At 44.1% G+C, this 25,610-nt stretch overlaps 1 protein-coding gene and 1 long non-coding RNA gene across 2 annotated transcripts in view; one reads left to right on the top strand and one right to left on the bottom strand.

Moving 5' to 3' along the window:
• Window positions 1-1,046: 1,046 nt before the first annotated feature.
• On the top strand, window positions 1,047-7,049 carry LOC114470814 (serine/arginine repetitive matrix protein 2-like). Its single transcript, XM_028459145.1, has 6 exons — window positions 1,047-1,146; window positions 2,058-2,157; window positions 2,480-2,519; window positions 3,912-4,030; window positions 4,892-6,890; window positions 6,987-7,049. The coding sequence occupies exons 1-6, from the start codon at window positions 1,080-1,082 to the stop codon at window positions 7,047-7,049; spliced, it is 2,388 nt and encodes a 795-aa protein (XP_028314946.1). The 5' UTR covers window positions 1,047-1,079.
• Window positions 7,050-10,222: 3,173 nt separating this feature from the next.
• The window catches only part of LOC114471108 (uncharacterized), a 20,815-nt gene continuing 5,427 nt past the window's right edge, over window positions 10,223-25,610 (bottom strand). Inside the window, exon 3 of the long non-coding RNA XR_003674944.1 lies at window positions 10,223-10,282. This is a non-coding gene — a long non-coding RNA (uncharacterized LOC114471108). The remainder of the gene's footprint in view (window positions 10,283-25,610) is intronic.

Raw genomic sequence — 25,610 nt, 5'->3', positions numbered from 1 at the left:
ATATATATATATATATATATATATATATATATAACATTTAGATATAACATATACAATTTAGATTTAAATATTTAGATTTAATGCTCTTTTTTACCTCTATATATGTGGTTTAATGTTGTGTTAAATGTAGGAAAATGTGCTAAATATGAGAAAAGTGAGATAAATAAAGAAAATGCATTAGCTACAACTTTTATACTAAATTTTTACACTTGGCACCCCATAGTTTTGTAATATTGTAAAATTTAACGACTAATTTAGTGATATTACTAAGTGAATTATAGTGCCAGAGTCATTTGATGACCCCACTTTCTCCGTCTTGTCAGTGATTTTTGTCAGAACAGATTAAAACTGAAGATTCATTTGGAAATATAGCTTCTATTTTGTCCTGGATGTTCATAATTGTGCATTGAAGAGGATTGTTACTCCATTACGTGACTTGTGGATCGTGTGGTACATTTAACGGTTACCTGGCTAACGCCATTAGCTTAGCATTGTTAGGCCTCCAGGTGTAGCGTACTAACTTTTGCTTTAGTTTGCCAGTTTTCGGGGTCTAATGGTGGTCACGGACTCTGTAGTTATTTGAAATAGCTCTGTTGACGTTTTGTGGTTCATTATCTGAACTACAGTCACTGTCTGTGGGACTAAGTGTCACGGAAGGCCGGGGCCGCTGTTCACTGCCACACGGGCGGCTCGCAGGACGGCGGTCTGGGCTCTCCGTCACGGACACTACGGACCATTGATTTTGTACAGCTTGTACCTAATGGAGCTGTACGCACTTTCCTTGATGTGCTGACATACTGGTGTGTTCTGTGTTTGTTTTGCAGACGAACTGAAGGAGTACGAGGTACCACTCAACGGTGATCTGGCCTTTCTCTACAGTTATTTTAATCTGAACAAATCAAGGACTCTATTTCCCACTTTGTAGTCAGCAAATATACAAGGTTTATAAACTTCAAGTGAAAGTGTAAAGACGTGTAAAAATGTCCTACATTCACTATAAGTTTGTTTCCAAAATGGAACAAAAAACTATCACTTTCAAAGGGTTGCACATCAGCCTCACTGAGCTCAAGAAACGAATCATGGCTCAGGAGAACCTGAAGGCCACAACCTGTGAACTACAGATCTCCAATGAGAAGACTCGAGAAAGTACGTAACCCTAACCCTTGCTATGCAATGCTTTGTTTTATGAACTTGGAATGTGCGTCAGATTTAATTTCAGAAATATCTTGAAATTAAAAATTAAAGCAATGTATGAACAATTTCATCTTTACACATTAGTATGTAGGCTCTAAACTGAAATTACTTTTGTTTTTGAATCTAAGGATTTTAAAATATGATGAAATATAATCTGACTACACATTGATTGTTTTACCACATGGTCTGCTATTGGTATTGATGGGACACACAATGTATAACAGGCAAATATATCAGTTGACATCAATTTTCAGTGTGTGGTATTTTGCAAAAAAAAAATTTGTGAAATAAAATGTCAGAAAAATAAAGATGTATGCAATGCATGTATTATTATCTGTTTATGAGCCGTATTGTTTGTATGAAAAATGCTGGCATTATGGAAATAGAAATATTTTTAAAGGTGGAGTAGGGGCAGTGAAAGTGAAACTTTTTGTCAGCCCAACTCCCTGACACACAACAGACTCTGGATTGATTTATTTATGAACATGTGTAAACAAAAACAACATAAAATAAAAGGAATGTCACAAAACAAGTCAAAAACACAAAGTAAGAACGTTCTGATTATAGCATCATCAGTGTTTTCAGCTTTTCTCACTGTGTAAACATGCAGTGTAATTATTTCTATAAGCTTCCTAAACTGGTAAAATGGCATAAACTTTGTTTTTACAAAAAACCAAACATCACAGAGTGGTTAAGAAGACCCAGTTATTATCTTGCTGTTTATTGATTGAAAGTAGCACAGGAGACTCCCATTATTTAATATGGGTTTCTGTTTACTCACAAAGAAAACACTACTTTCTAAATATTGAGAAATGTCAAGGCTAAATATTTTTGTGTGTTTTGTACTGTTTTCTTTTTTACAGAATACACAGATGATAAAGTTCAAATCCCAAAGCTCTCATCTGTCATCGTCCGTCGTAAGCCGATCGGTGTAGTGAAACCAGGTGGCGAGATGTTAACTCTGTAAGTATATTATTTGTACATCAAAAGATTAAATTGAGAAATTTCAGATGTAATTCATTTTCATTTCTTGTGATTTAAAAAAAAATGCTGCTCCCAAACATGACATAGGTTTATAACTTTTCTTCTGTTGTTCTTTGTCTAGTGATTGTGCACACCTTTTTTCAAAAAACCTGACATCTTTCATACAAAATAATGATAAAGTTCCCACAAATCACATGTCAATGTTTCAGAAATGACCACAAATTCAAGAACATTCTATCAGTAATTAGTGGAGAATCATGAAGTTGTCTGATTGCATCGATGTGTTCTTTTGTTTCTGCAGACATTGTTCTGAAGCATCTGTGTTGGAATCAATCAAACCCGTAAGTAAAACAATCTCACTTCATCCATTCTATTATCTCATCCTCTTTCCTGCTTCTTGAGCAATTTTACAGAACATCCTGTTCACACACATCAAGTTTGATATTTTTTGTTTGTTTAGTGTCCAGGTTCTGTGTGTTGTTGACTAAATGCTATTCTAGGTTAGCTACCTGATGTTTTTAATTGGACTTTTATCGTTATCAGGTATTCCAATTAAAAGTGGTTTATCATTATTTCGGCTGCTAATTGTGTTTGAAAAGTAATGGTAAACCATTTATTCTGTGGCCTAGGAAATGAGAACTATTAATTATTATTATTATTATTATTATTATTATTATTATTAATAATAATATTATTATTAATAATATTATTATTCCTGATTTGCTTCAAAAAGACTTATGGCATCTAAAAAAAAGACTTTTAAAACACTCCTATATGAATCCAACCCATTATTATTATTATTATTATTTTTTTATTTATTTATTTTTTCCTGATTTGCTTCAAAAAGACTCTTTTGGCATTAAAAAAAAAAAAGACTTTTAAAACTCTGCACATCATGTAAAACTATTTAGCGATCCACACAAACATGCCAAAAGCTGCTTTAATTTTTCAAATATTTTGGCATCAAACTAGATAGGTAAAAGAACTGAAGAATTGTAATTAATTTAATGGCCTAGCAAGAAGAGATGAAACTTACAGTGTGTATAGTCCAACTTTAGAAAAGTAAATATCACTGTTTTTTGTTACCTAACTGTGTGCAGTGCTTTACAATAATATTGGACACTCCCATTAAACTGTTGAACATGAGTTACAACAAAAATCATCTTTGGTGGACCAATATTTATGGAAATTATAGATTTTTTTGTTAAAATCTTGTGTTCTCAAAAAATTCTTCCTGTTGTACGCACAACTAAAATAGATTTATTTGATGTTTAAATGATGTACCGGTACTTGGATTCCTGAACAAAACAAAACAAGACATCATTTTAAATATTCCATTCCAAACAGTAAAACGTTGAGTTAAGTTAATCAAAAAGTCCACTTGAAGCCTCTTTTTTGACAGTTGGACTAATAGATTTGTTAAGCACTGTACACCTGTAATCTTTTTGTTTTTTTATTTTAAAAAATCTGTCAAGACAAAACCATTGGTAATTGTATCTTAAACTACTTGCTTCAATGTGCCTGTGTTAAAATGGACTACTCTGCAGAAGATCATTCAAGTTTTTGCAAAGACAAAAAGAGTTGGACTGGACACAGATGTGGAGGAGAACTGTCTGTCCAACAATGTCTGCTAGAAACTTTAATAATCCAGCCAGTAACTGTCATAATTTGTTCAGTGCTTTTTGAAAAACTTATCTTTTATATATAAGAAATGATTTAATTTTTTTTCTCAGGATTCCCAGAAACGGGACAAGGAACGTAAGCCAGCGAAAACCAGCAAGGGCATCCTTCGGAGCGTTATAATGAAAGTAGAGCCAGACACCAAAGGAGCCATGCCGATCCTGACTGCCGAGTATGTATTACCTGCTTTCAGAAATAATGAATATAATGGCACATTAAAGCAGCACTGCCATGTCGAGAATATGACAGGATACACAGTGCGTAGGCGTGCACAGGTGCAACACCCAGCTCCGCCTCCCGTGTACCCGTCCCCAGCCCCCTACGGACCCCCACCACAACCATACCTCCCATCATACACCTCAGGCCCTGCCCTCATTCCGCCACCCATAATTAGTTACCAGCCTCAGCCCGTCTATGCTTCTGGAAACCCAGTTTTTAATCCTCCATGGGGGGGCCCTGGTTCCCAGCCCCCGTCTGTCAGTCTTCCACTACCCCTCCAGATGGAAAAGTGAGAAACCTGTTAGTTTTGGAAGCCTCAGATAATCCACTGAATGTTAGGAGCAGAATCATACCTCAAGTTGTAGTTGCTTTGCAGAAAAACAGTTTTAGCCTTTTTATTCACTTCAAAAGCTTTGTTCATGTTGTCTTGTTGCAAAACAAGACATTAAAAAATGTAACGCAGCTGTATCCCACTGTGGTTTCTGCTGTAACTGCATGGCTAAAGATCTAGAATTCACCCTGATGAATGCCCTGCTCACTCATATATTTGACCCTGTGCAAAGTGGCTTTTCTGTTCTCTTACTGTAATATTTCTCAGTAAATGTGGCACAACAGAAGGAATGAAAGATGATGACCTACAAAGTGGTGTAGTTGAGGATTCAGACAGTGATTGGTCAAAAATGATTTATTAAAGTGGTATATTCTGTTTAAAATGCTTTAACTGCTGGTTCTGACTCAATTCACTAATGCAAATTGAAAAAGTTCAGGGCATATAAAATAGTTGATCCATTTCTTATCTTTTTTTTTTTTTCAGAGCTACCTCCAAACTTGATGAGGTCACAAAAGGCTGCCTCAAAGACGGTCAGTCTGACCCACGTTCCCCATTTTCCAGACGCGATGGGCGCAGTTATGAACGACGCTCACGGCCAAGATCTCGTTCTCATTCAAGGTCTTATGCCTACCGGCGCTCTGGGTTCCCGCAGTCCTCCTACTCCAATCAGGGACACTATAGATCTGGATCACCATCTGGGTTCCCGCAGTCCTCCTTCGCTAATCTGGGACCCTATAGATCTAGATCACCATCTGGGTTCCCGCAGTCCTCCTTTTCCAATCAGGGACACTATAGATCTAGATCACCATCTGGGTTCCCGCAGTCCTCCTTTGCTAATCAGAGACCCTATAGATCTAGATCACCATCTGGGTTCCCGCAGTCCTCCTTTGCTAATCAGGGACCCTATAGATCTAGATCACCATCTGGGTTCCCGCAGTCCTCCTTTTCCAATCAGGGACACTATAGATCTAGATCACCATCTGGGTTCCCGCAGTCCTCCTTTGCTAATCAGAGACCCTATAGATCTAGATCACCATCTGGGTTCCCGCAGTCCTACTTTGCTAATCAGGGACCCTATAGATCTAGATCACCATCTGGGTTCCCGCAGTCCTCCTTTGCTAATCAGGGACCCTATAGATCTAGATCACCATCTGGGTTCCCGCAGTCCTCCTTTGCTAATCAGAGACCCTATAGATCTAGATCACCATCTGGGTTCCCGCAGTCCTACTTTGCTAATCAGGGACCCTATAGATCTAGATCACCATCTGGGTTCCCGCAGTCCTCCTTTGCTAATCAGGGACCCTATAGATCTAGATCACGGCCTCGCTCACATGTTGGCTATCGGGCCCGCAGCCCTGGTGGACGAACGCCACCTCCCCGAGAACTGCCACCATATGAAAGAAAAGGTCAGAGTTCTGGAAGCCAAAACCGCTGGGACAGAGAAAGGTATCAACAGAGGGAGAAGAACTATGCAGACAGCACGTACTTCAACGATTATGACAATCAACAGCCCTCAAAGTATCACACGGGTCACAGCAGTAGGGATAAGGAAAGAGATCGTATGTCGTCTTTACCCAGAAATGATTCAGTACATGAGAGCGCGAGACGAAGAGACAACAGGACAGACAGAAGAGCTGCGCCTCCTCCTCCTCCATCCTCTTCCTCATTTACTACCAAGTCCAGCTATGAAATCCCAAAAACCAACAAGGGGAAAAAGAGAAAGGCCGATGAACCAGAATCATCACCAGTCAGAGATGAACCAATGGATGAATTGCCCTCACAAAATAAAAAGTCTTCCTCAGCATCAAAGGCTTCAGGTAGCACAGCTGCCTCTAAAGCTGCACCTTCAAAAAGCTCTGCAACAGCTGCCAAAACCTCCACTAAGTGTGTATCAAAGGATCAGTCTGACAAAGCAAAGACAGAGAAATCCTCCATAGAAAAGACCAAAACTGAGGTGGACGGTTTGAAGTTAAAAAGTGATGAAATGAGAAGATCAGAAGATGCTCCAAACTCAACCACACCCAGAAAAGAAAAGAACAACAGTTCTCGTGCAAGACATTCACCAGTGAAAGCCCCTCCACAGGCCGCCCACAGCCTCCGTCCACCACACCCCCCACTTGATGATGGACATCACACACGGATTAGAAGAGACGATCCACAGGGTGGTGGTTTTCATTCACTGCCTCCCTCCAACCAACATGGCCTCCGACTTGTTCACCGTCCTCCATCCCCAGCTGAAAGCCGAAGGAGGATGAGAGAAGAAAGTTGGACTTCACGCGGACCACCTCTGGGAAAGATGAGGAGAGTTGATGGCCCTGGGATGGAAAGTGGAGCAAACTCCCACTCACAAGCCCCTCGTCACCCTCACTTCCACAGAGTCCCACCTTCTGACAGGCCTGGAAATCGTCCTCTGTCTGGTAGCCGTGAGCTAAATCGTAGTGATCCTAATCGTATTCCTACTGAAGCTCTCATGAACACTGAAGTAAGACTTTTTTCTGTCATTTTTGGCACATTCCTCAACTAAAGGTTATGCTACATAGTTGTCATGACACTCTTATCTTTTTTTTTCTCCTAGCAGGTAAAACCACTGAGGAGATTTAAGTTAAACAGAGATATGGAAAGAAGAGGCAGCATGAAGTAAACATCAAAGATTGTCTTGTAAAGTAAGTAAAATTAAAAAAAAAAAAAAAATTAGTCTATGCATGCTCACGTCCTTGGTAGCAAAGGTAAAATGGTGGACGTTCCAGCAGGAGAAGTCTCCATCCCGGCGTTAGGCACAACGGTTACATAGCAAAGCAAAAGGAAAAAGACAGACCAATGTGGAGAAGCAACAGTCTAGAAGCACAAACATACTCAGGAGGAAAGGACTGCTTTGCGTCCTCATTATCTAGATAACGTGACTTTCTCCAAGTCTAATTGTCCTTTTTTTATCAGTGTAATGTCTTTCATCTGTAAACCTATCAATATATTATTTTTATTATACTTGGAAGTAATTTTTTATTTGTAAAATTGCCATTGATTGATTTTGATGTCCTTTACTCATATTTACGTTTCTCAAAGTGTGTTCTTTTTCATTTTGTTTTTAAAAAGAAGATCAACTCAACAAACAAAGAGAGACTTGGAAAAAGACCAGGACAATGTTTCCTCCATCACTGCAGAGCAGCCTTCATCCAGCTCAGTCACGAGTCTCTCACTTCTTTTGTAAAATCAAATAAAAATGTCATAAAAGGCAATTGTTTTATTCATTTTTTTTTTGTGTGTGTGTGTTTTGGTTTGCAATAATGAGGTACATGAAGGATTCTTCATAAATCTAAATTAAACATTTTTACAGTACAGCGTATCATATTAAAATGTACATACAGTGCACAAATAGTTAATGTACTACACACTCACTACTGAACAACATGCAGAGAACTGTATTTAAAAAACAACAGAAGGAGCTGATCTACTACAGACCTTAGAGCAGAACACATTCAGGTCACAGAAGACACACAGTACACCAAAAAAATATCATTCACAATCGTCCATTTTTGAAAAACCACCTGTAACCACCTGTAATAAATAATAGATCACAAAAACCTATTCAAATTAAGTTAAATTCAATTTAAAACTTAGTTAACGGAGTTATGTAAAGCAAACATTACTTTCTTAAAATATTGAATTTTACTGTATAACATGAATGACCTTTATTAATTTTACTGATTAAGAATAAAAGTTTAGAATCACGTTGATTAAAAACTACCTATAGAAATAAAGATTACCCCAAGCTGTGGTTCCCAACCAGGGGTACACATACCCAGAGGGGTACGGCAGCACACTGAATGGTAAATGGTAAATGGACTTGATTTTATATAGCGCTTTATCACCACACTGAAGCAGTCTCAAAGCGCTTTTACATACTGTATCAGCTCATTCACCCATTCACTCTCACATTCTCACACCAGTGGGACAGGACTGCCATGCAAGGCGCTAGTCGACCACTGGGAGCAACTTAGGGTTCAGTGTCTTGCCCAAGGACACTTCGACACATAGTCAGGTACTGGGATCGAACCCCCAACCTCTCGATCAGAAGACGACCCACTACCACCTGAGCCACGGTCGCCACTGAAGGAGCTACTAGTACCCAGAAACATTTCTCAATCAATTTTTTAAATCATAGGAAAATGTTAGAATATACAGAAATCTCTACAAACATTTTTAACCAAGGGAATATATATAATATAAAATAGTTATGTATTTGTTTATTGTTAACCTATCAGTACGATTTTTGTTAAAAGCCCATACATAATATGCCTATTTATATTGCCTAATATGACTGTAATAATAAATAATCTTTTATTTAACTCAAAACCTCCACATCCTAAACATGAAATCAAATCCCAGTAGTTTATTAAATCAGTCCAACCATGATGTGTCTACTGTATCATCCTCAGGAGATGATGATGATTGTTCATATCTATAGTGTTGTTCTCCTGAGGCTGTTTGACACTGAAAACTATCTAAAGTTGGACATTTTTAGGGTTAGCGCTGGTGTGTGTGTGTCGTCTCTCTATTCTCCAACAGTCCCTGAAAGCACCACACACTCACATCCATGTACACTGAACACACCACATAGAGTGGGGGTCCTACGTACGTGGATACCACCACGACGATGTTGCTGGCTTTGGCATTTCCTGTGTTTTACTTTGTGTGTGACGGTCTGACGGACATGTCTAATGTTCTGGTCATTTATACAAATACGGAACAAACAGCGTTCAGTTTTGGCTCAGTACGGGACGCACCATTTAATGGTCAAATAAGGAACGATTCCATATTTTAAGGGACGGTGGCAACACTAAATATAATTGTAATTGCCTTTCAGGGGGAAAATAATGATTAGAATACACCTTTTCACAGGACGTCAGCACTTGACTTAGCAACGAGTGGTAATCATTTGCCTGACAACAGCTATTTACCGCTGATCTTGCAGTCTGGCTGATTTTTATCGTATAAAGCCCAAATCCTGCATAGTATTTGGCTGTCATAACCACGCCTGGCTGAAGGAAAATATATCATTTTACAGAATACCGACAGAAAAAGGCCAAAAACAGAAATTATAGATCCAAGCACTGAGGCGAACAAACGTAAATTAAAACACATGGAGCACAAAATCAAAGTGGTCATCTGTTTACAGTAGACATTTTGTTAATGGTAGATTGTGTATTTGAGGGATCTAATTTCTTCCTGACTGATTTTATGACATTATGAATTATCCTACATTTAAACTGTAATTTATTCAGTAATGTCTGAAATGTTTATGGCTAGTACGTCTAACTTGAAGACAAGCAACGTGAAATTAACAGTAAATATACAATGCGTTGACTTGTATATTAACTGTAAGTATATTAAAGAAACAAATGTGCTTCATATACCCAGTTAAGTTATATATTATCATTATTATTATTATTATTATTATTATCATCAGGGCTGCCAAGTTTCAGAAAATGACAAGAGTGAGACTTGAGTGACCTGATGCGTTCCGGCGAAAAAAAACACAAAAAGTCATTTTTTAACATGACTGTCCTGTTTTAACGTTGATTTCTACCTTCAGACTGATGTCATCACCTCCATACCAGCAGCTCTCCCTGCACTGTGGCCTCCTAATGCTAGTTTTAATCAACCACAAATTAAAAATGAAAACTAACAAGAATTTTGACAAAATACATTTATTTGTCAATATTTCACATCAACCAACTGTCCATCATTTATCTGGGGACATGTCTCATGTTGTAGGTGTTTGTCACAGATGTTGATGCCTTGATGACAAAGGCAGGGGGCTCCCACTTAAAACACTGTGGCCCAAGGCAGTGCTACCTTTACCTCAGCTCTCCTTGTCTGTAACAAAAAGGACGTCATTAAAAAGATAATCATGTAAAAAAAAACATTAAAACATCAAGTGATCTTTGATTGAATGAATGTCTTAGCAGCAGACTCAATGTCTATAGAAATACTGTAGTATTTCCCACATTAATTAATTAAATAACACTGGTTGGAGCAGCCAGGATGGACTGGATATTCCAGTCAGAGAATCAGGAGGACTGGATGATTTAAGAACACTTCTTTAATGATTACAGCTGATTGTTCCAGAATGACAGCATATACTTTCATGTAGGTACATATGTATTTGTGTATGTGTGTGTGTGGTCTGGAAATACAATAAGAATGTGAGAATGAATTAGCAAGATAATAACAAAGATAAACATAGGAACACAACATTTACCCAGCAGAAACCGAGCTACATTATAAGCCTGCACAAGCACTGCAGCAATCCTATGCTAAGTTAGCATTAGCTCAGATGACAGCAGACAGGCCTGAATAAACCACTAATTAAAGCCTTAAATGTCTGTCCAAACAGCAGTCAGTGTCAGCAAAATACACATAAACATCAGCAATATATATTCAAAGGTAAATTAAGAACATTTAAACAGTAAATTAACTTACTTTAGAACAGATGACGCACACCTGGTAGCTCTGTCAGAACAGGACATGGAACAATGTGCAACACTTAAAGAGGCACGTGTAGAAACATGGAACAAACATTACTTCCCCCCAGTCTTCCCAACAGAGCCGCCCCCAATTGTCAGTCAGGATAATTGTCCATCCCCGGGAAGACTGCCTGGAGTACTATCTTCTTCCTCAGCCAACTGAGGAAGAGGGATCAACCGAACGACCAGACGGGTGTAAATCTTCGATTTCACCTTAACAGAAGCTGTACATACCCAACCATCTGGAGCAGGAAAAGTCTCAGTCACAATACCCACTGGCCAGGATGCTCTTGGGAACCGTGGGTCGACGATGAGGACCACCTGCCCAACACGGAGCCCCCTCGCCTCGGTCGTCCACTTCTGACGATCATGTAGGCCTGGAAGGCATTGGCGGGTGAAGGAAGACCAGAAGTTATCGGCGAGCACCTGACTGTGTCTCCATCGGCGCCTCCCTAACAGGTTTTCGTTGTCGTAGAGGGCTTGTGGAAGAGAAGAATCTCTGCGACCCATGAGTAGCATGCTTGGTGTCACAGGATCAGGATCTGCTATGTCTGCTGAGACGTACCCAAGTGGCTTGGCATTCAGGATGCCTTCTACTTCGGTGAGCAGGGTATGTAGGACTGGCTCCGGGACAACTTGCTCTTTCAAGATGACTCTTAGAGAAGCCTTCACTGATCTGATTTCCCTCTCCCACATCCCTCCAAAGTGGGGAGCAGGTGGAGGATTAAACCAGAACCGGATCTTCTGCTCTGCAAGCTGTTCTTGGAGCTGTGGACTCATAGCTTGAAAGGCTTCTTGTAACTCACGACAACCACCAGTGAAGTTTGTACCATTGTCACAAAGTATCTCAAATGGTTTGCCTCGACGTGCTATAAAGTGGCGAAGACCGAGCAGGAAGGCGTCGGCATCCAGGCTTTCGAGGAGGTCGATGTGCAAGCATCTTGTCGTCATGCATTTGAATAGAACACCCCACCTCTTCTCTTGGCGACGACCTATCATCACCAGGAATGGGCCGAAACAGTCCACTCCAGCTGAGTAAAATGGAGGTTTGTAAAGCCGCAGTCGAGCAGGTGGGGGGTCTACCATTCTTGGATTTTGAGGCTTAGCATGCCAAAACTGGCACTCACGGCAGCTGTACTGGTGTTTGCGAATCTCCTCACGCCCCCTCAGGATCCAATACTGACGTCTTAATTCTGCTAGGATACGCTCTGTGCCTGGATGATGGAGCCTTTCGTCACATTCCCTAATAAGCAGTTTAGTGGTAGGATGTCTCGAATCAAGGACGATTGGGTGAATGGTTTCAGCTTCCAGATCAACTGCTCGCCGAAGCCTGCCCCCTACACGGATGAGGCCAGTTGCTGTCTCATACTCTGGAGCAAGGGAACCGAGCCTGCTGCCAGAAGGTACTGGACTGAGTCTCTTTATTGCTTTAACTTCTGCAGGAAAAGATTCAGCCTGGGCTTGGACTAGCACAGCTCTTTCAGCAGCGATGAAGTCTGAAACATCAGGGGTAGCTGCCCCGTTATGGGACTGCATAGTGGCTTGAACAAGGTCTGTCCATGTAAGGAACTGACTGGCTTCAGGTAGTTGGGAGGCAGATGGTGCTTGAACAACTTCTATGAAAGCACTCTTTTTGAGCTCACTTTCATCAGGTTCTGCAGCAGCGCTGGGCATAGTCGGCCACCGGTCTGGAGTTTCAGATAGGAAAGAAGGACCAGATCTCCACTGTCGGTGACTCTGCAGCTCCTTAAAGGTAAGGCCCCTGGTAATATGGTCTGCAGGGTTGCGAGGTGAATCAACGTTCCTCCAGCTTGTGAAGTTGGTCAGTGTCTGAATTTCGGCTACCCGCGTACCAACAAAAACCTTGTACCGGCATGACTCAGATTGCAGCCAATGAAGGACAGTGGTGGAATCGGACCAACATATGACTTGATGGATTGGGATGGTGAGTTCCGACTCTATCAGTTTTACGAGTTGTGCACCAGTTAGTGCTGCGCTGAGCTCGAGCCAAGGCATAGAGAGGCATTTCTTGGGACTCACTTTTGAACGGGCGAGGAGGAATGCGATGTGGATGTTACCTTGCTCGTCAGTTGTACGCAGGTAGGCGACTGAGCCATAGGCTCTTTCAGAGGCATCACAGAACACATGGAGCTGTCTGATTGCTGTCAAAGTATCCGCATTTGGAGGTGCATAGGCTCTGGGAAACTGCACATGAAGGAGGTTAAAAAGCTCTTTAACCCAAGCAAGCCACTGCTCTTTAAATTGTTGATGCTCAATAGGATCGTCCCAGCCTAGGTCTTGCTTCCAAATGTCCTGGATGAGAACTTTGGGTCGGGTTGTAAACAGTATGATAAACCCTAATGGGTCATACTGGCTTGCGAGTGTCTTGTAAAGGTTCCTCAGTGTAGGTTGAAGAGGCTCTGAAGGGCGTTGACGATAACCCATGGTGTCATCAAGGCAATTCCACTGCAGCCCTAATGTGGGCTCGTCCAGGTCAGCACAATCTCGGGACAGCCACTGTTCGCTGCTGACAGATCTAGCTTCAGTGGGTAAGTGTTTAATAACTGATGACAGATTACTTGCTGATTGCCTGATCTCAAAACCGCCTTCTGCCAGAAGTTGCCTCAGTCCATCTATGACAGTCTTAGCGTGGGCTGGATCTGGTGTGCTGTAAAGGCAGTTGTCAACATAGAAGGCCTGGGTCACATCTTCGGCGATACCGGGATGGTTGACTTGGGATCCTTGGACATGGTGTTGCAGTGCATAAGTTGCACAGCATGGACTGCATGTGGTCCCAAAGGAAAGGACTTGCCACTCGTAGATAATGGGTTCTTCCTCTCGCTGCATGATTCTCCACAAGAAGAGCATGATAGGTTTGTCTGCAGCTAGTAGAAGTACTTGGTGAAACATACTTCGAATGTCACCACTGATGGCCACACTGTGTTGGCGAAATCTCAGGAGCGCTCCCAACAATGTTGGCCCAAGGGTAGGTCCTGGGAGGAGTTGCTCGTTCAGTGTTTGACCTTTGTATTGAAAGGAGCTGTTAAAGACTATGCGATCCTTGCCGTTGTGGTGCACGATATGGTGCGGGATGTACCAGGACTCGGCAGACCCTCATCTCACCTGGATTAAAGTACTCCTGGAGCCAAAAAAATACCTTCTCAATGAAGACGATACAGTAAATTAAATGATATACATTTAAAATTATATAGAATAATGATTGTTTTAATTTGATATGATTTATATTGATCATGTAAATGGAAACTTAAAAATAGTTCACAATAAAATAAACTGACATCAAGAAATAAAACAGTATCTAGCATCTTCAAATTCTTACATATCTCAGTGTACATGAACACAATGTTATAAAAAGTAGATTTTTTTAGTTAATGTATTTGAAAGGCTACAAAAAGTAACTTGAATTTGATAACACATGATCATGTGATCAACACATGCTAATTACTCATTTCTTGCCACACATAAAACATACATATTTAACCTGCACATTGGTGGTTAAATGAATTCCAAAACAATTAAAAGCTCTGTTTTCTTCCAGAATAGTGTTTGTGTTGGTTTAGTTAACTTACCAGGGATTTAAAACTCAGTAACTGCACGTCATTTATTTTAGGTTAACAAGTTGTTATATCTTGATTTTATTTGTCATTAATAGCCTCTGTAAAAAATAACTTTATTTCAATCAATTTTTTTAAAGCTATAAGGAGCCATTGCAAAAGAGTCAAAGGGCCACATTAGGCCACATTAGCCGCAGGTTGCAGACCCCTGGCCTGGGAGAATCACAGCTGAAGATCTGTCCTGGCATCATAGTCCATCAGTTCTGGACCCTCCATGATGATTCTGATGAGCGTGTACGGACTGAGCTCAGCACGTTTTTCCTTTTTACTGCTGCTCACAATGTGAGCGTGCACTCAGTGTAGGACTCGTTATTCCTGGCTCCATTCGCGGACCGCGCGCACTCCAAAGGAGCACATTGGTGTTTATACTCGTTGCATTTACCGTTGCAATACCCACAGCAAAGTTGCGTGAGCGTGCTCGGCTTTGCAGTCATGGCAAGGCCACAACAAACCTTTGGTTTAGAAGATCCTGAGTGGCATCGAAGCAATGTTTTGTCTATAGACCAGTAGACTAAATTCTGTAAATTGTAAATGTGTTGGACCTGCCCATATTTAGGCATGACACAAACCTATGGCATTATCTGTGTGCTTTCCCCAAAAGACAGACACTTCAGAATTGAAGGGAGCATCAGAACATAATGTGTACTGATCATTCATTCACTTCTTGATCAAGTAAATAAACCTTTTCAACGCAAGACATCCTGGACTCCTGTCTACTCTCTCCAATGACGTATGGGGCTACATGAGTAAAATCTCTAACAGCACGTAAAGTAGTAGTAATCGTGCTTCTTGAATGGATTGTTTGTTTTTGTTTCTTATTGTTTATGAAAGCTGATAATACAGAAATTGTGTTTTTCCTTTTTTTTTTTTTTTTTTTTTACCTTGTCTGCACATGCTGTCGAAGGTTAACACTACAAGAAGTGCAATCTTTTGACAGCAATGCATATTTTATTATTGCAATTAAATAAATTTATTTATTTCATTGCATAATTGTGACCGTCACCAGCCCTCCCTAGGGAAGGGTAAGAAATACTTTATTAAAGGGAGGATGTAAAAAAGAGAGGGCAGTGTTACACCAAGGTGAGGGGTTGGAGGGGGGTGGGGAAGTTAACAGGGAAGAGGGATACAAGATAGGATATGGAATGGGTGGGGAATAGTTTTAAGTGATGCGATGTGAAATTGTGGTTGTGTATATTGTGTTTATTGTTGTGTTGTCAAGCCAGTTTGGTGACCAGTGTGTGGTTTAGGAATAATGGTGGTGGCTGTGAACAGAGGAAGAGGTGAGTGGAAATTCCATAAAACAGGTATTTGGGAACAACGTGTCTAAGGTTGAGCCCAGTATGAGTGTTATCCCACAGCCCAAGGCCAGTGCATCCATGACAAATGTATTTCCAAGTACCGCCACTGCAAAACCCAAGAGCCGCCCCCGGGCCCGAAGAAGCAGTCAGGCCAGCAGCAAGAGCAGGCAGCCTAAGGGCCCCCGGCGACCACCCCACGGCCAAGCAGTCCCCCGAACGCCCCCAAGATCCCAAGCCGAGAGGCAGCCATCGCCCCCCCATACACACCCGAGAAAGCCCCAAGGAGCCAAGGACCCAGCGCACCACGCCACCGATCCCACCCCCAACCCCCAGACCCCCCACCCCATCGACCCCCCCACCCCCCCACCCCACCCCCAACCCCCCGAGGGGAGGGCCCAGAGAACTCCCTGCCCGAGGCCCCAGCGGAGGAGCCGAAGCCAACGCCCAGCAGACGACCAGAACCGCGCCGAACAGGCAGCCAGTGGGCACCCGCCGGCGAGCCCAGAGCCAGCAGGGGCCCGACCCCAGGCCAGAAGGACCCGGAACGGATGCAGCACCAGGAGCAGCCCGCCCAGGGAGGACGACCACACCCCAAGCCGCATAAGGCACCAGGGGGCCGCTGGGAGTCTCCCCGCCTGCCCCCAGGCACCCCAACCTAGCCCCCCACGGCGCCCCAGATCACCCTTCACTGATGCCGCCCGCGCCACGAGCTTCAGTTTTTTTTTTTTTTTTAAAGCCAGGGCCCCCTCCAAGGGCCAAGCCAGACCGCCCCGCCGGGATGTGGCCCCCTATTCCGGCCCCCGACACCCTACCTCACGGGGCACTGCCCAAGCAGGGGCCGTACCAGTACCGGTACGCAAGGGCGCGGCACACGCCACCCGCCCCGAAAGACCCCCGCCAGGACCGGCCCGGCCAGCAGGCCAAGCACCCCGGGCCCCAGGAGCACCCCCCGGGACCAGGACCCCCCAAGGGCAAGCCCCCGGGCCAAGCCCCCCGGGACGCATCCCCCACCCCCGCCCGGGACCCGGCCACGGCCCAGCAGGACCGCACAGCCCCGGACAGCCCACGGCCAGCAGCCCAGGGCCCGCCGCCCCCCGGACAGCGCCAGCCACGGAGCAGCGCCCCCCGCCGGCCCGCGAGCAACCGGCGATCCCCACCGCGGGGACGGAGGCACCCCAATGGCACACATCAAGTGCGGGACAGCAGCCCCCAGCCAAAGATGCCCCGGACCCACCCACCAGTCCGCAAACGGCAGGATAGACCCACCAGGCGGCCGACAGCAACCTCCACCACCGGAACAGCTAGTGCCGCCCCCCAGTAAACAGCATCACCCCGAGGCGCCAAGCAACCCCGCCCCAACCCCGGCGAGGACACCAGCACACCCCCAGCACACCCACCCCCCAAACCGGCGAGGCAGGCCGCCCCGGGCCCGCACACCGCGGGGCCCGCCCCCAAGGCCACCAGGAGACGAAACAAGCACCCAGCCACACCCAAGGGGAGGAAGCACCCCCGCGCCCCACCAGGCCGACACCGCCCGGAAAGACCCCGCAAGGAGAGACCCCAGCAAAGCCCCCCCGAGACCCACCGCCACGCACGACCGCACCATCCTGATGTATTTTTACTCTAAGCAGTGGCCCAGCCACCAACAGAGGAGCCAGGCCCCCACCGGAGAGGCCCAAATATGTGAACCAACCCACCACCCTGTTCCCTATCCCCTGTGTGAATGTGTGTTTAGTGAATGTATGGGGTGTAATTAAAAGAAGGGGGAAGGAGGGGAGCGGTGCTCCCCATCCTGCCTCTGTGGATATATGTGTATGTGGTGTAATAGGCCGGAGGGTGTAGGTGAGTACACCCTCCGGGGGGTGGCATGTTGAAGTGCGATTAAAATTGGAGGGATTAGTATGGTAACTAGAGGTGGGAGTGCCGCCCCCACGCCACTACATAGTGACACAGGTGGCGGCCCCCTCCACCCCCAGTCCCACCATCCAGCCCCCCAAGGGTTGGGTATGGGTGTGTGGTGCATTATGTGAGTGAGCCAGACCAGCTGGGAGTGAGGTGAAGTGTACATGTAGGAGGCCTGTCTGGTGCGAGCCGGGCCCGTCCGCATGGCGGGCCACGCGAGAGGGTAGATGGTGCAGACGGGCAAGCGGCACTGCGGGCCCCGGAGCAGCAAAGCCGGAGACCCCCCCCACGGCACCCCCCCAGACCGCGACGGCCCCGCGGAGCACGGCGGCACCCCCCACCCCCGGGCGCAGCCAGGCACCAACCCCATCCCCCGGTGCTCCAGGGGGCGACCCCCGCCGCACGCCGGCCCAAAGCGACGCCCCCCCGCTGCCAAGGAGGGCGGCCGAGCAGGGGGGAGGCCCGTGCCCGCACCAGGGCCAGCACAAGCCCACCCGGCGCCACGATATAACACTCTCCACCGGGAGGCGGCCCCGGCCCCCCCGACGAAAGAGGACACCATCTACCGCCAAGCAGGGCCACCCCGCCAGCCACGGACCGGCAAGCCCGAGTACCGAAGCACCCCCAGCCCGGTACCGCCATCCCACACCAACGGCGCCAGTAGAGCCCCCCCCCCCCACGGAGGCGATCCCCGACGACCCACGCACCGGCACGAGACACCCCCCCGACGCCAGCACACCCCGGACGACAGCGGGCCCCAGGCCACCAGCCCCGCCCCGCCCAAGGCTGCGCAGCGCCGCCACGCGCCGCGGCCGGTCCCCGGGCAGATGACAGGAGAGCACGCCCCCGGACACCCAGACCACGGATCCACCCCCGGGACGCCCTCGCCCCGGAATGGCGCCCGGTGCACCCAGCCAGCAGACCAGCCAATCCCGACGCGGATCCACCAGGCCAAGAGCCACGCGCCGCGCCCCCGCACACCCACCCAACACGACCCCCGGGGAGGCCCCATAGCACCCCCCACCCCACACCCCTAGCCGTAACGGCCACACCCCAACCATTGCGGCCAAACAAAAGCCCCGGAGGGGGCCCCGCCTGGCTCGTCGCGCAAGCGACATCCCTGGCAAGGGCGCGCCCTAGGGAGCCAAGCCGAGGACCCGCAAGGGCCGACGGAGCAACCCACAGCCACACCCCGCCACCCAGCGACCCAGGAGGCAATCGCCGACCCCGGGCAGCAGCCACCCCCAAAGCTACCCCCACCCCGGATCCCCCCGGACCGGAGCCAAGGACCCCACCACCCCAGGCCCCCCAACGAGACCACCCCCCAGCCAACCCACCCGGCACGGCACCGCCCGCCCCCCAGGCGGGAGCCACAGCCCCCCCACCAGTGCCCCAGACCAACGGGAGCCCCCCACACCCAACCCAACAGGATGGCGGGCGCAAGAGCAAAGGAGGAGGAGGGGGGGAGGACGAGACAGGGGGACAGGGAGCAGGAGGAAGGAGCGGCAGGGGAGCACGCAGGGCCCCAGCCCCAGAGACCAACCAGATGCGTATGCAAGGGGCAACAGCGCCAAATCAAACAGCCCCGGGACCTCGTGAACACCCAGAAGGAATGCACACCCGTGCCGAGGCAACAAGACACCCCGGCAACCCACCCCAGCCATCCCGGCCAAGACCACCCCAGAGGCCCAAGGCCTACAGTTGGGCTAGTGCGTTAGTAAAGAGTGGTGCTGGCAGTCGCTTGCAGGCTAGATCATCAGGCTTTTAAAAATTTAGATTTAATGCAATTAAAAAAGGAGTCCAACGCTCCTCAAAGCACATTGTTTTTTTTTGTTTTCTGAGAGCAGACATCTTTTCCATGGAAATAAATTCTGTGAGGAGATTTTGCCATTGGTTTATGTTTAAGGATTTTTTGTCTTTCCAATTTAGTAATATTGTTTTTTTTGCTATGGCTAGTGCCGCAAGGATTGATTGTGATTGGTTTGCTGGAAGTTGAAGCATTGTCAGGTCTCCAATCAAACAAAGATTTGGAGATAAAGGAATCCTGCAGTCCAAAATGGAGGACAGTTTTTCAGTGATTAGAATCCAAAAGTGTTGAACTGGGGGGCAAAGCCATAAGGCATGTAGATAGGAATCCGCTGTATTCTGGGTGCACTGAGAGCAGATGTCTGTTGCTGAGAAGCCCATTTTATGCATTTTCTGTTGGGTAATGTGGGATCTGTGGAGGACCTTGTATTGAATTAGCTGAAGGTTTGTGTTTTTTGTCATCTTAAAAGTATTACAACAAATTTCTGTCCAGAAATCAGTGCTCGGGGTGATTGAGAGTTCAGCCTCCCACTTCGCGATTGGTAAGTAATTACAGTTAGTGTTCGAGAGCGCTCTGTATATTTTTGAGAGTTTTTTTGATTTTGTTGAAATTTTTTTCATATATATAGCCAGTTCTGGAGGTTGTAAAGTAGTTAAGTCTAGTGGAGTAGTTTTCTTTATTGTCTCTGTTACTTGTAAGTACTGTAGAAAGTTACTTTTATTTATATCGAATGCTTGGGTTAGATTGTTATATGTCCTGAGCTTATCATTTTCGAAGAGGTCTTGGAGATGAATAATTCCGCTATCTTCCCATGTTTTTAGATAGAATGGTGTTTTTTTGTTTCTAAAGTCAGGGTTGTGCCAGATTGGAGACAGCATGTTAGTTTTTAATTGAACATTTGTTATGTCCAGGGCTTTCCACCACGCAGTCAGGGTGGAGGCAATCAGTGGGTTTTTAAAGCAGTTATGATGTTTCAGGGTCATAGTGATAAAAGGGAGATCAGAGAGTTTAATATGTTTGCAGTCTAGCTGTTCTATTTCTAGCCAGGTGTTGTGGTATTCTTTTGGTTTTAACCATTCTGTTAAATATAGAATTTGGTTTGCTAGGTAATAATGCGTGAAATTAGGGGCTTCCAACCCTCCCTCGCTTTTATTTTTTTGAAGAGTTGAAAGGCTTATTTTGGGTTTTTTATTCTTAGCATAGAATTTTGTAATTGCAGAATCTAATCTTTTGAACCATTGCGTTGGTGGTTTCAGTGGGATCATAGAGAACAGATAGTTTATTTTAGGTAAGATTTTCATTTTAACTGAGGCTATTCTGCCAAGGAGTGAGATGGGGAGATTGTTCCATCTCCGCAGGTCTTCTGTGACTTTATCCAACAGAGGGTCTAGATTCAGTTTAATTAATTCATTTAGGTTTGGTGATATATTTAAGCCTAGATATTTAATTATATTTGTGGGGGAGGGGTATTGTGGGTTTTGGATTGCTGGGTTCCATGAATTTTTCGTTAAAGGAAGGATTGATGATTTTGACCAGTTAATGGAATAGTCTGATAGTTTAGAGAAGCTGTTTATTAGTTTAAATAATTCTTCTAATGAAGATTGGGGTTCTTCTAAATAGAGTAAAATGTCATCCGCATAAAGATTAATTTTGTGTTCTGAGATGGATGAGTGGATCCCTCTAATAACAGAGTTCTGACGAACAGCTGATGCGAGAGGTTCAACAAATATTGCAAAAAGCAAAGGTGAGAGTGGGCAACCTTGTCTCGTTCCCCTCTGCAGTGTGAAGCTTTGGGATGTTATTTTGTTTGTGGTTACTGAGGCCTTAGGTTTAGAGTATAGGGTGGAGATCCATTGTATGAATGAATCTCCAAAGCCAAATCTGTCAAGGACAGCAAGGAGGAACGACCAGTTGACTCTATCGAATGCTTTTTCTGCGTCTAGTGACAAGATTATTGTTTTCTTTTTAGAGTTCTGTGCCATGTTGATCAAATTAAACAGTCTTCTAACATTGTCTGTGGAGTGTCTATTTTTAATAAATCCTGTCTGGTCTTGGTATATAATTGACTGTACGACTTTCTCTAACCTGGAAGTGAGTGCTTTGGAAATAATTTTTATGTCTGTGTTAATAAGTGAGATGGGACGGTAACTTGAGGGTAACATGGGGTTTTTGTCTGGTTTAAGTAGTAATTTAATGTTTGCTGTATTCATGTGACGTCCTACATAACCTTTATTTTTAATCTCTGTTACTACTCTGAAAAAGAGCGGAGCCAGCATTGACCAGAAGTGTTTTAGGAATTCAGCAGGGAACCCATCTGGACCTGGTGCTTTGCCTGTTGACATGCTATCCAAAGCATTTTGTAATTCTTGTAAGGTTAATGGTGAGTCTAAGGTGGTTTTCTGCTCTATGGTGAGCTGTGGTAGGTTTAAGTTATTGAGGAAGGTTTTCATATCTTCAGGGTCAGGGTTTAAGTTTGATGAGTATAGGTTTTGATAGTAATCATGAAAAACCTTATTAATGTCCTGAGGTAAGTTTAAAGTTTGACCTGAATTATCAGAAATTGCCGCTATGAAATAGTTTTCTTTGTTGTGTTTAAGTTGATTTGCTAAATATTTGCCTGATTTATTATTGTAGTCAAAGTTTTTGTACCGTAGTTGCTGTAAAATAAAATCCGTTTTCTTAGATAAAATTATGTCCAGATTAAGTTTTGTATTTTGGAGTTTTTTCCATAAAAGTTCAGACGGGTTAGCTGCGTATTCTTCCGTAAGTTTCTTAATTTTTTCTTCGATCGTTTTTTCTGCTATCTGTTCCTGTTTTTTCTTATAAGAAGAGTATGATATAATCTTCCCTCTGATGACAGCCTTGCCGGTTTCCCAGAGTAAGGACGGTGACACTTCCAGAGAATCGTTTGTTAATAGAAAGTCCTCCCATTCTTTTCTTATCATTTTACCAAATTCACTGTCATTAAGTAAGGAAGTATTAAAGCGCCACAGAGAGGATAATTTCTGATTAGGGTCACACTTCAGGGTGAGGGATATCGGGGCATGATCGCTAATGATTATAGGATGTATTTTAGAGGAAATCTTATGTGCAATGGATTTATTTGAGAGAAAAAAGTCGATTCGGGAGAAGGATTTATGCACAGGGGAGAAGAAGGTGTATTCTTTTTTAGTTGGATTGTTCAGTCTCCATACGTCACCTATTCCAAGATCATCCATGTAATTCATTAATACTTTAGTAGATCGAGACGGTTTTGTATTTGGGCACTTACTGGATCTGTCTAATGATGTGTTGAGTGTCAGATTGAAGTCACCTCCAATGATTACAGATGAATCTGCAGAAAGGTCCGATAGCTCCGAAAAAACTCTATGGAAGAATTCAGGGTCGTCGTTATTGGGGGCGTAGAGGTTTAGAATTGTGAAACATTTATTATAGATTACCACTTTGATAATAATATATCTACCCTCTGGGTCTATGGTGGAGTTGATTATGTTAAAGAGCAACCTTTTGTTGAAAAGAACCGAGACTCCTCTTTGCCTGGAATTGAAACACGAGTTATATATTTTGTTAAAATTTAAGTCTGTCAGAGATTTTTCTTCTGATTGAAGTAAGTGAGTTTCTTGAAAGAAAACAATGTCTGCATTTAATCTTGATACATAATCAAATATCTTGATCTTTTTAGCCTGCGAGCGAATGCCACGCACATTCCAAGATGTTACTGTAAACTGAGACATGGAAAGGAGTGCGGTTTAGTCCTTACGAATGTGAGCATAACCAAGAGTCTGAGAGCATTTGTGCACAGCTGTGTCGTGATAGACTTCAATGCAAGAAAGAAAGAGAAGAAATGCTTATCATGCGATACCACCACAAGGTAAGGGGCTGGGTTGAGAAGGTTAGTGAGAAGCACAAACATACAACAACAACAACCAGTACCAAAAGAATAAAACACGCAACGGGTAATTATATAAAGTGTAGGAAGGGGGGGGTATTGAGTGGATGTGAAAGAAAAAAAAAGGTTAGGGGTTGGAGAAGAAAGAGGTGACATGGGGGTAGAGAGTGTCATGTGAAACTGTACGAGCCTATACGTGTTTACCAACATCTGAGCAAACATACACATACATACATACACACACATTTAGTATATATACACATATCCATTATTTTATTTTATTTATCTTTTGAATTATTTCAATTATTATATATATATATATATATATATATATATATATATATATATATATATATACACATACATACATATTTAATTATTATTGTTTATATTTCTTTTTTTTTTTTTTTTTTTAAGTTTTGTTAACATACATATATATAGATATACATACACATAGAGTACATATATATACACACACACACACATACACATTTTACCTTTTAAATAGTGCTACCTGAACTACACCATGAGTGGAGAATTATCCTTTCAATATTAACTCATAAATCATCTGTGTTTTTTTTTTTTTTTCTTTTTTTTTCTTTACATGTTTTATTTTATTTTTCTTAGTAGAGCCAGGGGGTGATGTTAGAATCCCTAAATAGTTGGCCATCTATGTAAAGCTTGTCTACGACCAGTTTGGAATTACGGCCTCTCTGTCGGTTTTCTTTGAAGATAGGATATAAGGTTTTTCGGCGTTCATTTATTTCTCGAGGGAATTGATCATTCATGCCGAATTGCGTACCTTTAAGTTCCCTACCTTTACTTTTAACCTGGATTTTCTGTTGAAAGTGTTCAAATTTGGCAATGATAGGGCGTGGGTGATTACCTCTGCGTGGACCGAGACGATGGACACGGTGAAAGGTGATGTTTTTCACGGTTTCTGCTGGGATTTTAAGCGCAGACGACATGAAGTTTTTCAGCAGAGCCTCTGGGTCGTCGTTGGGGGTTTCTGGAATACCTGAGAATATTACGTTGTCTCGCATACTGCGAGATTGGATATCCAGGACTGTCTCTTTAAGAAGCCTGTTTTCATTTTTCAGCTCTTTTACCTCCGTGGTCACCGCAGATAAAGCCAAATGGATATCTTGATTGACTTTCTGTAAGTCCTGAATTTGTTGGTATGCAAATTCCAGGCTGGTTTTCATTTCCTGAAAATCTTGGTGCAGCAAGTCGACCACACCCAGCCTCTTATTGATGGATTTTAGGACCTCGGTGTGGGATTCTGCCTCCAGATCTGACGTGTCTGTTGATGTCGATTCATTTTTTCGGCGTTTAGCGGACTTACCTGATGTGCTCGCGGCTTTCGGTCCGGATTCCATTACGTACTTGGCGTAATATCGGTCGATGAAGTCTTCGAGGTCCTCCACTCTGGCTGGTGAGAGGGCGCGTGGTCGGCTCTCGTTTGTGGCGTGGATTTAACGGTAAGAAGTGTTAATATTTACAAATAAACAAAGTTGGTATGCTAGTCAAGGCAGCTAGCCGCCATGTTGAATTTTCACAGACTGTCACGTGACTCTCAGAACATCTCGCGTCTCCTTACCTCTCCTTACCTCTCGCGTCTCCTCTTTGTTCACACTGCAGGTCTTAATGCACAACCTTTGTGATACAATCTTATACATATCAGAAAATGAGGCTCTTGATGGGCTGAAATAGAAGTTGATTTTAATAAAAGAAGCAAGTCATACAGTTCTAAATGTGTTTTGGCCCCCTCTAGGATGTGCGTTTGTCCGATACTTTGCTAGCTACAGTGTACTTCCCGTTTACAGTGGCACTACATTTTTTTGCGGGATGCCGTGCCAACCACGGTAAAACAGAAGAAGAAGAAGCATTGTCAGCGTATGTCTGTTTACATCACGTGCACCAATCATGGCGAGTCAATGCGAGAGCAGGATGAGCTTCTCAGAGTAGAAATAGGCGCATTATTTTACCAATTTGTCTCCAAAAGATGCATCAGTGAAACTCTAAGCTAACGCTGCTATGGTGGACGTGAGGGATACCTCTGCACCGAAACAACAGCGTATGGATTTTAACAGACTGTGACTGTTATCCAGGGACAGGTCAGCCAAACTATTGCACGGTATGTTGTTGTA

Source organism: Gouania willdenowi, chromosome 10, assembly GCF_900634775.1.
Source record: "Gouania willdenowi chromosome 10, fGouWil2.1, whole genome shotgun sequence".
NCBI classification, from domain to species: domain Eukaryota; kingdom Metazoa; phylum Chordata; class Actinopteri; order Blenniiformes; family Gobiesocidae; genus Gouania; species Gouania willdenowi.
This window is presented reverse-complemented; position numbering and strand designations above follow the sequence as displayed.

What these genes read in the sequence shown, in the direction of transcription:
- LOC114470814 (XM_028459145.1), top strand. Translation starts at nt 1,080, where the DNA reads ATGGCTCAGGAGAACCTGAAGGCCACAACCTGTGAACTACAGATCTCC. An exon ending in TGTTGGAATCAATCAAACCC is followed by an intron (nt 2,520 to 3,911) that starts GTAAGTAAAACA and finishes TTTTTTTCTCAG; the next exon opens with GATTCCCAGAAACGGGACAA. An exon ending in ATGCCGATCCTGACTGCCGA is followed by an intron (nt 4,031 to 4,891) that starts GTATGTATTACC and finishes TTTTTTTTTCAG; the next exon opens with AGCTACCTCCAAACTTGATG.